Raw genomic sequence first — 12,381 nt, forward strand, 5'->3', positions numbered from 1 at the left:
CCTCCTGAGGGGAGCGGTGCAGCCTTACCAGGTCACAGAGGAAGACAATGCAGCCAGTCCTGATGAGACCTGATAGACTAGGGTCAGAGGGAAGGGGAGGAGGACCTCCCCATCAGTGGACTTGGGGAGGGGCATGGGTGGAGAAGAGGGAGGGAACATGGGATTGGAAGGAGATGAGGGAAGGAGCTATAGATGGCATACAAAGTGAATAAGCTGTAATTAATAAAAAAATTTTTTTGAAAAATGGTAGGAACCAAAAAATTAAATTAAGTTAATCAAAATTCACTACTTACTCTTTGTCTCTGCCTCAACTAGGAACTTAAATCCAAACGCCATCGCAATATTAAAGTTGAAGGACCAAATCAGCTTCTGCTTGAGTGTCATGATCCCATAGTTTTGCTGTATTGTAATATATGGGAAGTAGCTCAGGAAAAAAAAGCAGCTTCCCAAGCTCACAGCAAAGTTGACTGCAAATGTAAAGGGAGATATGGTCCAGTTAAGCAATCTTGGAAAACACAACATATGAATTGGATTTTAATGTATACACTGAGCTAGGCATTATAGAAGATAAGAATGTCTGTTTTGTTTAACCAGTGTTTTCCACAGAAAATGAGATGTCTGGAATCCAGTGTGCACACAGACATTCCTGAAAGAAGGGCTGAAATAAAACATGAAGGAGCTTATTTTTCCAGAACTGTTCTTTCTGGATGCAATGATTATGAACGTCATAACAGTTATTAGAAAATTATAATTTTATTTATTATAACTCAACATAAGAAATTGTAAATATAAACAGAGCTACTGGAATAATCAAAATATTCCTCCAGGCATTGTGAGATTTAGTCCATGTTATGGTAATGTGTGAAAAGAAGAATCCCCTTGACCAAATCAAGACTCTACAATTTAGTACAACAACAGCAACAAAAACCCAACTAGATGGGTTTTAGAGCATTTAGGGGATCCAAATGTGATTTGATCTTCAGAGTTAACATTTTAAAATAGTCGAAATACTGATGTATTCAGCAAAGAGTTATGAAGCATGCAAACAAGATGGTATACAAGAAAGCAAGAAAAAAAGTAAAGAAAGAAAAGAAAAGAAAAGAAAGAAAGAAAGAAAGAAAGAAAGAAAGAAAGAAAGACCACAATAGAACTAAGAAAACACTTGCCCCTGAGGAAGGCCAGACTCTGGACTTACTAAATGAACACTGTAAACAATCTGTCTTAATATGCTCAATTCCTGAAACACAGAGCTGAAGGGAAGTAGGAAAAAGACATCTACTTTAAAAGATGATCAACGAAGTGATAGAAATTATGAATATGAACTAAATAAATGCTTAGACTGTAAACTAAAGTACACAAATGAATTTAAATGTCTGGGTAGACAAAATAAAAAAAAACAGCAGTTAAAATGGTACAGTTGACATTATACAATCTTACGGAGCAGGCAAAATAAAAATAAAAATAAAAAGAATAAAGATTTGGCAGAGCCTAAGAATCTGACAAAGTCACCTCCTTATGCAGACAGCAGTCACAGAAAAAGAAAGCAAGCGTTTGATTTGAAGAACCATGGTTGAAAATCACTACATTAAAAAAAAAAAGTAAAAAAAAACCATCTAAAAACAAAACAAAACAAAAAACCCAACCAGACATAAGAACAAAAAGAAAAACTGTTCAAGGTTTAAAGGCAGAGGATTGGCAGAAGAAAGCACTGGGGCGTCACTGAACCGTAGTGTGCTTGTCTGGCGTGCCTGGGGGCCTGGGTTACACTGGTAGCTAGAAAACAAAACCAAAGGCTACAGAGTAGCAAGGGAGAGAATTCTGTCAAGTACAAGACTGCAGCATACTTCCTTCTGTGAATCCAGAGGTGAGAAGTCATGGGAGTGACATTGTGAAACCAAAAACAAAAAAATTTGTCAGCTAAGAAATCTGTATGAGGCAAAGCCATCCTTCAAGAATTCAAGAGAGACTTCCTGGTTCTGGGACCACAAATCAGGGGCTTGGTGTCCCCAACAGTTTTTTAATTTATTCTCTTATGTTATTTACTAATAAAAAGAATATTTTAAATTAAAAGCAAGAAATAAATAAATAACAACATTCATTACTAATAAGTAAAAATCACGGAAAAGACACCCTCACTCTAGTTATCTTTCTGAGAAAAGAAGATATACCATTAATACTTACTTGTTGGAGCTTGACAGGTTTTTTTTTCTAAATATTATTGATGCTGAAGTCATTGCTCAAGATTATGGCATTAATTTTAACTCATATAAGAAAATAATCAGAGGCTATGTAGATGAGGAAATGAGGTGAGAATCAAAGTGGAAGACACAAGGAAGAAATGATGAGACATAGGTAAGATAAATGGCTGAGTGGCAGATGCAAATCCCTCCTGAGCAGTAATTACTTCAGTTGTTCAACTGGAGTAAAGGCAATGGTGTGAGCTAAGTTCTGGAAAAGGCAAAGGTAGCAGAACACGGTGGAAGTCCAAAGGGACGTATTAACTCTGAGTCCAGGAAAAAAACAAAACAACAACAACAAAAAAAAAAACATTCATGCTAACACTCGGAGAGAGTGAAACAGCTAAATTGTCAGACAAATGACAGACTTTAAGAAACAAAGGACTGTGAATATTTTTTTTTTTTTTTGAGATAAGGTTTTGCTCTGTAGCCCTGGATGGCCTGGAACTCACTATGCAGACCAGGCTGTTCTCCAAATTTGGTACTTTTCCCACCTCAGCCTCCCAAGTGCTGGGATTAGAGGTGTGTGCTAGCACGCCTGCCCAACATGGCCAAATTTTCCTGAAGACAAAACACACCTGACTCATTAGTGACACACACTTCATTAGTAACTTATGAAACGCAAATTTATTATTAATTCCTCTTTTGTGGTGCCGAAAACTAAACTTTGAGGTATCACACATGCCTATCTTTCTGCTTGAAAAAAAAATATGCAGATTTAAATTGCTTTTATATAACACTTCATAGCCCTAATTTGGCACAATGCAGTGTTTATCTAAACACTGGCAAGGATATAGAAAAATGAAAAATTTCACCTTTCAGTGGGACTGTAACTCCACAAAACCCCCTGGCATGTGATTTCTCAAAGGGTGAGGAATAAAGCTCTATTTGTCTTTGTTAGAGACCATTCTAAGCCAAAGTTTGTAACTCAAAGAAAGAATGTATTGATGAATGAATGAATGAATGCATGCATGCATGCATGAGTGACTATCTACATCCATTGCTTTTATTTTCTATTCTCCTCTTTCCATCATTTAAAAATCTTTCAAAACCCACCTACTACCACTTGACCTGTAATATTGTGGTCTGTGGCCCTTTTATGTGTATGCTGTAATTTAGTAATTTTCGTTGCTCTCTTCCTGTCCTTTTCCGTGGCTGGTTTTACATGTCATCCTGAATTTGTGGCTCACAGAGCAAACATTACTTCTGGCTTGCCCTACCTTATAGGGGTGGACATCATTCTACACTGAGAACCTGGAAGGAATAAAAACATGGAGGAAAAGAGAATTCCCTCTTTTTCCTCCTGACTGACACCACCGGCTCCTACCATTATTTTATTTTATTTTATTTTGTTTTGTTTTGTTTTGTTTTGTTTTTTGTTTTGTTTTGTTTTGTTTTTGTTTTTCAAGACAGGATTTCACTATGTAACCTTGGACTCACTTTGTAGACTAGGTTGTACTTGAACTCACAGAGATCCACCTGCCTCTGCCTCCCCAAGGAGTGGTGAGCTTAAAGGTGTGCACCATTATCCTGCTGGGCCCTCCAATCTTAGGCATTCTAGAACACTCACTGGAACTCGTCACGGGCTTTCCTGCCTCCCCTGGTCACAGATTTCAGATGGTGAGATGTCCAAACAAACCAATTCATCACAATACCCTTCTGTCTTCCACTGTTTCTGCTTCTTTGGAGAACTCTAATGTGATTTTTGTGCATGTGATTATCCACACTCTAAAGGTCAATGCTCTGTTGGGGTAGGTGCTGCATTGTAAATACGCAACAGCCCAACAGCAGGCATTTAAGTGCATGGAGCAATTCTGTTGTTTTCTTGTTTTTCTCATCAGATACTAGCAGATACTGCTCTCTCCAATTCAGAAACCATCTTCATCTCAAGAATCCCTGGTGAAAGGGCTAGACAGATACCATACAAGAGGCAATTCGGTGTTAGAAAGAGCACCCAAATACAATATGAGCACACTATCACACAAGTGCTGAGCTTATCAATTTTCTTTTTTCTCTATTTTTTATTTACAATTTATTCATCATATATCCCCACTGAAGCCCCCTCCCTCAACTCCTCCCAGTCCCACCTTTCCTCCCTCTTCCCCCCTATCTACCTCCCCTAGTCCACTGAAAGAGTTCTCCTCACCTGCCATCTGCCCATAGCTTATCAAGTCCCATCAGGATTGCCTGGGTCCTCTTCCTCTGTGGCCCTGTAAGGCCACCTTGCCAGGGGGAGGTGATCAAAGAGCAGGCAACCAAGTTCATGCCAGTGACTGCCCCTGCTCCCCTTACTAGGGACCCACATGTAGACTGAGCTGCCCATGAGCTACATCTGATCAGGGGTCTAGGTATTCCCCATGCATGGTCCTTGGTTGGTCCATCAGTCTCTGCAGGACCCCCTGGGCTCAGATTTTTTAGCTTTGTTGGTCTCCTTGTGGGGCTCCTGTCCCCTTGGGGCTCCTGTCCCCTTTGTGTCCTTCTATCCCCCTCTTCTTCCATAAGACTTTCTGCACTCTGCCCAAGGTTTGGCTGTGAGTCTCAGCATCTGCTTCGATCGGGTGGAGCCTTTCAGAGGACCCTCTAGAGTAGGCTCCCATCGTGTCCCCTCAATAGGCAGCATGCCGGACTGATAATCTGAAGGTCCTGAGTGTTTATCAACCTTCATCGCTTACTTCATTCCATTCCTTCTTTTTGTAAAGGCAAAAATCTCATACAGTCCAGGCTAGCTTCAACTTACTACATTGGTCAGATGTCGGTAAACTCCTGATCCTCCTGTTCCTGCGTCATCGCTAGCATGCTGTGCCAGCATTACAGGCGTGCGCCATCACTGTGCATTCACCCCACGTCAAGTAACTACCAGGGCCCGGGACATCTCAGTGAGAGCACCGAGGCTGCGGCTATGCTGATGGATAACTTTTGGAAGGAGCTTTCAGGCGCGGTGTCTGTTTTGTGCTGAGACTCCTTCCCAGGAGGAATCGGGTACTCACCTCTGTCAAACAATGTGCTAATCATAAAACTGAAGAATATCGAGGAGATGGCGTAAAATGACAAAAAGACGAAGACAAGGACGGGGTCATTGTATTGGAAGATTGGCACAGGTTCAATCTAGCAAAATAATTAGAAATCCAATTTTAGTCTTGTAAGACGCTTTATCATGACAGGGCATAAGAAAGCGAATATCCTATTCCTGGTCGACATTAGTGACACGTTCAGGGAGATGAAGAATTAATACTTTCGGGTCTCATAGAGCCCAGAATGGCCTTGAACTCTCTGTGTAGCAGATGATGGCCTGCCTCCCACCTTCTGGGATTGCAGGCACGCACCATTACTCTCTGTTTATGGAAGGCTGTGTATACATATGTTAGCCAAGTACCTTAAAGGCCCTTTCTCCTGCAGCAAACAACTCGCGGAGGGTCCTCCCACCTTGGCTTGAACGAAGGCGGCTGAGAGAGTAAGCAGCCTCTGAGAATCTACACCAGATCCACGAAAGCTCAGCTTTCCTTTCCCAGCAGCCAAGAGGTGTTGGACTGATCCCGCACTCCTGCTTTCCCTCTTAAAGTTTAGCCACAACACACTGGGGTGGAAAAGACACTTGCCTGGACGAATAAAACCATGCATATGATGATGATGTTGATGACATACAAACAGAAGAAGGTGAAGAAATAGGCGACCCAGAGCGTCCAGTTGCTCAGCCCTATCATGAGTTGGTATTCCTGTGGGAGAATTACCACAAACTAAGTATCATGAAAACGCACGCACACACGCACGCACGCACGCACGCACGCACAACCACACAGTGCCTTACAGTCCTCAAAATGTACTGGCATGTTATCTGATTTCATATTTGTGTCTCCAATCTCCAAGTCACATGGGATAAGACCAAGGACCGGGACCTCATGTAATTTCATTAAAATTGTCCAGCTAGAAGCTGAATCCTGAGTTTCTGGGAGCTCAGAGGTCATCCCTCCAATAATTTCCTGATGCTGTTGAGACACGGAGTACATGTCAGCAAAGCTCCAGACCACTTTAAATATAGGCTTATTCTATTTTTAGGAAAAGTTATAATAATACTTAAATTCAATTATAAGATTAAAAGTGCTAAGATTAAGATGGAAAGAGGAGGGAAATGCCCACAGCTTTAGCAATAATCTTTATGAACAATGTATTTTCTTCAGAAGTGGTTGTTTATACAAATATGAGGTATTCTGAATTTTAACAAAAGGATATGAAAATCATTTAGCAAAGAATGTCATGTTAGTACAGATTAAGAAAAGTCAATTGAGAGGTCTTACCTTTTGGAGGCTACTTACAATATTTTTATTGAATTTTACTAATATATCAATATTTAAATGTTAAGACTATAGCTCCCCCCCGTTTCTACCTGCTTAGTACATACAAGGTTCTCAATGAATGTTTCTTTTTTTTAATTAATGGATGACTAGAAGGGTCTATGAACATATGCATACTATCCAAAGCTCTTTAGAGTGTTTACAGGTTCATGTTATTACCTATAGAAAACATAAACAAGAGAAAATGTGCTGTTAAATTTTCTAAAGGTTAATGCTGAAAACATATTTACTTGACAACATTTTTAATTTATTTTTGTGTCTGGGTGCATGTACATGTGTGTACTTATGGGCATGCATGTGCCATGGTGCACATGGAAGTCAGAGGACAATTCTTGGGAGTTGGTTCTCTCCTGTCGCCTTGTGGGATATAGGGTTAGAACTCAAGTCATCGGGCCTGTGTGCAAATGCCTCTACCTGTGAGCCATCTTGTAGACCCTTGCTGAAAAAACTTTAAAAAGCAACTAAGATGACAAAGTACATTAACAGAAGAAGTGCAAAACTTGTACATAGAAAATGCAAAACATGGTGGAAGGAGATGACAGAGAGCCTGAGCAAGTGCAAAGCTCCCCATTTCATGACCCCAAACACCTAATAGTGTTAATGTGGTAAGAACACAACACCTGTCAAGACCAGATAACAAAGAAAGAAAAATCGTCCAGAATTATAGCTAGTGGGATCAAATCAGTATTAAAAAAATCACCCGATAAATCACTAACCCTGGACTGGATGCATTTAGTGGTTTGAAAGGTAGTTGACATTTAAATTAAATCTGGGATATTCTGAAACTAACAGTCACACTAAAATTTTTGAATAATGATAAAATTATAGAAAGTAGCCACAAACACAAACGTGTTGAGTGGCTGCGAGTGAAACAGAACTATCAGTTTTGAACATGAAGAAGTAATTTAACCTTCCGCATAAATTCATGCTATACTTTCAAACTTTTCAGTGCAAATGCCGTCTACAAGAAAAGCAGAGCTACCTTCAGTCGGTTTTCCTTTTCCCACACGATGGACCGAATCAGGGTGAGATGATTCAGGGAGAAGGTACTTGCCACTATGAGAGGGATGAACATATTAGCGAGTACGTAGAAGTAATCGTGAAGATACGCAGGGTACGGAAACCTCTGGATGAAGAGGCTGGTGTCTCCGAAGAGCGCTGTGGCAGCGGCCCCGCCATGATACAGCATGATTGCCTTGTCTAAGGCGTGTTGCACAGCCAGGAACCCTTCATTGATGTACCCTAAATGAGAAAAGAGAGACTGCTAAGGGAAAAGACTACCAGCAGCTGGGCTGAACAGGGAAAAAAAACAGCAGTTGACATACATACAGCCGTGTGTTGTGGATGACTACCCTGGCAATAACACTCTATGACTAAGCGATACAGCCACCCTGGCCTGTGTGAATTCACTGTGATGTTCACATGATGAAAGGGGAGATATCGAGAAATGTCCTTCTGGGAAAGAACAAAGTTGGTTTTAACCAGGCTCATCTCTCGGTCTGAGATCCTGAGAAGTACCCTCAGTTCCTCCACACCAACCTAGGATGAGTCCATCTGCTGTGAGTAAAGGTGATGAAGCTCTTTCTTTCTCAAGTGTTAATGACTTCCTGTTTTCTCTTCCTGTTATAGACAATTTAGAGTAGTTTGCTACACAGAATTGGTGAGAACAAGTATCTTGGCTTTGTCCCTGACGTCAGGAGGGGAGTGCACAATGTTGAGTTAGTAAGCTACAGGTTTCCCGCAGGTGTGTTTTATTGGACGGAGAAAATTTACTTTTATTGGTGCTTTGGGTTACGGAGTTTGGGTTAGTTTTTTGTCGTTGTTGCTGTTTTTTGTTCATTTGTTTTGTTTTATCTTGTCCTGGACTTGCTTTGTGGACCAGGCTGGCCTCCAATTCACAGCAATCCCCCTGCCTCTGCCTCCCTGAGTGCTGGGATTAGAGGAATGCACCACCACACCCAGCTTAGGGTTAGTTTTTTAAAACGTGCTTTCGTGTTGGAAAAATTACTATGATGGGAAATTACAAAAGCAGTATAGGGGGTTCTTGTATGCCATGCATCTTCAATGGGAGACTGGATCATTCCACGCCATCCTGTACAAACAGAAATATTTCTGTGATGTTGGAACTTTATGAGAGGGAAGGGTTAGGTTTTTTTTAAAGTCCCCCAGGGCTCTTAGAAGGGCAATATGGAAAAACGGCTGTCTACCCTGCATCGTCGGCATCACACTTCCTTGGCCTCACATGCTCTATTGCCACAGCACATTACTCAATTTATAATGCATTTATGATACTCAATTACATTTCACCAGTGTTGCATTTCTTCAATGTTTCTTTTCCGTTCCATTTCCTGTGCAGAAACAGTGCACTGCATTTTCTTATTAAGCTGACAGAGTCTCCTCTAATCCATGGAAACTATTCAAGCTCCCCCTCCCCCCATTTTGTGAATCAACCAAGGACTATGCATGGAGAGGACCTAGACACCTTGCTCAGATGTAGTCCATGGGCAGCTCAGTCTCCATGTGGGTTGCCTAGTAAGGGGAGCAGGGGCAGTCACTGGCATGAACTTAGTTGCCTGCTCTTTGATCACCTCCCCCTAGTGTGGTGGCTTTACTTTAGACTGAGGATCAAGGCAGTCCTGCTGAGACCTGATTGGCTAGGGTCAGATAGTAAGTGAGGAAGACTTCCCCTACCAGTGGACTAGGGGAGGAACATAAGGAGGGAAGAAAGAGGGAGGGTGGGACTGGGAGGAGATGAGGGAGGGGGCTACAGCTGGGACACAAAGCGAATAAATTTTAATATTTTAATTATTAATAATAAAGAAAATCTTTAAAAAATATACATTTTTTTAAAATAATAGTATTCGGTTTTACCATGTGTTCCTGGGTTATCTTATCTCAGGCTATTGGTAACCCAAGAGGTATTGGGTAGGTGTTCCATCTTGCGGAGAGGACTGTAAGTTAAATCATATATTGGTTGGTTGTTTCCACAAGTTTGGTGCCACCATTGCACTAGTATGTCTTGCAGGCAGGACACTGTCATGGACCAAAAGGTTTGTGGCTAGTTTGGAGTTTACACTTCTCCTTTGGTAGTCTGCAGCGTACCTTCCTATACCGAGGGTGCTAGGGGCCAAGACTCTAGATCCATCCCTTGTTCCTCTTTTGTTTCTCTTTCTCCACTTGATCCTTCTGTTCCACTCCCACGCTCATCCATCCATAACTATCGATCCTAGGGAGATCTAGCTCTGCCTCCCTAGTTCCTCTGTAACTAACATCTGTGGTTCTCTGGGTCATAGCCTCTTTATTATTGACTTAACGGCCAATATCCATATATAAGCAAACACCAACCATACTTGTCTTTCTGGGTCTGGGTTATGTCTTGCAGAATGAATTTTTTCTCATTCTATGCACTTCTCTGTGAATTTTATGATTTCATTTTTTTTTTAGGATTGGAGAAATACTTCATTGAATTTACGTGTATATGTACTCCATTTTATCCATTCACATATTTGGAAATAAATGGGTTTTTTCCAGTTTCTGACTATGAATAGAGAAGCAATGAGCATCAGTGAATATGGCTGATCAGGTGTCTTTGTGGTAGGATGAAGCCTCCTTTGGGTATATGCCCAGGTTTGGGAGAGCTGGATCTTGAGGTAGATCAGTTCCTATCTTCTTGAGGAACAACCACTCTGATGTTCATAGTGGCTATACCAGTTTGCATTCCCACCAGCATTGGATGAGTGTTTTTCTTACTCCAGGTCCTCACCAGCATGAGCTGTTATTTGTTTATTAATCTTGGCCATTCTGATGAGTATAAGATAAATCTCAAAGATTTGACTTTCATTTTCCTGATGGCTAAGGATATTGAACATTTTTAACGTGTTTTCCAGCCATTGGAGTTTCCTCTACTGAGAATTCTCTGTTTAGATGTGTGCCTCATTTTAAAATTAGGTTATTTGTTTTCTTGATATCTACTTTCTTGAATATATTTTGGATATTAGCTATTAGATGTGTGGTTGAAAATATTTTCCCATTCTGTAGGCTGCCACTTTGTCTAAATGATGGTGTCCTTTGCTGTGTGGAAGGTTTTCAGTGTCATGAGGTCCCATTTATTAATTGCTGAGTTAGTGCCTGTGTTAACTATATTCTGTTCAGAGTTTTCTCCTGTGCCACTGCATTCAAGGCTATTGGCCACCTTCTCTTCCATCAGGTTTAGTATGTCTGGTTTTATGGTGAGGTTTTTTTATCTACCTGGAGATGAGTTTTGTGCAGGGTGATAAGTATGGATCTATCTGGAATCTTTTACATGCAGTGGTCCAATTTGTCCAGCACCATTTGTTGAAGATGCTGTCTTTTTTTTTTTTTTTTCACTGTGTAATTCTGGCTTTTTTTTTTTAATCAAAAATCAGGGATTCGTAGATATGTGTACTTTATGCCCAAGTCTTCAATTCAATTGAGTTGATCAACATGTCTTTTTTTTCTGCCAATACCATGTGGTTTTTATTACTATAGCTATGGAGTATAACTTGAAATCAGGGATGGTGACAATTCTAGAAGCTCTTTCACTATCTGAGATTGTTTCATCTATCCTGGATTTCTGTGTTTCATATGAAGCTGAAAATTGTCCTTTCAAAATTTGTGAACAATTTGTGAAGAATTCTGATGGAGATTGAATTTAATCTGTAGATTACTTTTGGTAAAATGGCCATTTTTACCATATTAATCCTACCGATACATAAGAATTGGAGATCTTCCATCTTCTGATATCTTCTTCAATTTCTTTCTCACAGTTTTATCATACAAGTCTTTCACTTGCTTTATTAGAGGAACCTCAATATATTTTATATTGTTTGAGGTTATTGTGAAAGGTGTTGTTTTCATTTCTTTCTGAGACCATTGTTGTTTGTATATAGAAAGGCTAATGATTTTTTTAAGTTAATTTTTGTATCTAGTTACATTTGCTGAAATCATTTATCAGTTGCAGTAGTTTCTCAGTAGAATTTTCGGGGTCACTTATGTATACTCTCATAACCCTCGTATCATCTGGAAATTAAGATATTTTTACTTCTTCCTTTCCAATTTTTTTCCCTTTGGTTTGTTCTAGCTTCTTGCTCTAGCTAAGACTTCACGTACTGTATTGAATAAGTCTGGAGAGAGTAGACAACCTTGTCTTGTTCCTTAATTTAGTGGAATTGCTTTGAGTTTCTCCCCATTTAAATTGATGTTGGCCAGGGCTTGTAGTAAACTGCATTTATTGTGTTGAGTTCTGTCCTTTGTATCCTTAATATCTCTAAGACTTTTATCATGAAGAATGTTGGATTTTTGTCAAAGGCCTCTTCTGCATCCAATGAAATGATCACGTAGTTTTTGTCTTCCAGTCTGCTTCTATGGTTTATATTTCATTTTTAATTTATGGATGTTGAACTGCCCCTGAACCTCTGGGATGAATCCTACTTTCATCAAGATACATAATTTTTTAAATGCGGGGTTTTGTTTTTTTTTTTTTTTTTTTTTTTTTAAGTTTACAAGTATTTTAGTGAGAATTTTTGCATCTAAATTTACAAGGGAATCTGGTCTCTAATTCTCTTTCTTTGTTGGGTCTTTATGTAATTTGTATATCAGGATGACCATGGTCTCATAAAATAAACTGGGCAATGTTTCTTCTGTTTCTGTTTTGTGGAACAATTTGAGGAGTATTGATGTTCACTCTTCTTTGAAAGTCTGGTAGAAGTCTACATTAATACCATCAGATCCCGGGCTTTTATTTAGCTGGGAGTCTTTTAATGACTCCTGCTATT

At 39.9% G+C, this 12,381-nt stretch overlaps 1 protein-coding gene across 1 annotated transcript in view; it reads right to left on the reverse strand.

The window, feature by feature from the left end:
* Positions 1–12,381, reverse strand: part of LOC110547865 (phospholipid-transporting ATPase ABCA3-like) — a 91,062-nt gene that overhangs the window by 69,892 nt on the left and 8,789 nt on the right. The window contains exons 5-8 of the mRNA XM_021635694.2: positions 7,569–7,828; positions 5,834–5,950; positions 5,225–5,342; positions 294–467 (exon numbers count right to left, since the gene is read on the reverse strand). Coding sequence (XP_021491369.1) covers positions 294–467; positions 5,225–5,342; positions 5,834–5,950; positions 7,569–7,828 — 669 coding nt within the window. The remainder of the gene's footprint in view (positions 1–293; positions 468–5,224; positions 5,343–5,833; positions 5,951–7,568; positions 7,829–12,381) is intronic.

Source organism: Meriones unguiculatus, chromosome 14, assembly GCF_030254825.1.
Source record: "Meriones unguiculatus strain TT.TT164.6M chromosome 14, Bangor_MerUng_6.1, whole genome shotgun sequence".
Taxonomy (NCBI): Eukaryota; Metazoa; Chordata; class Mammalia; order Rodentia; family Muridae; genus Meriones; species Meriones unguiculatus.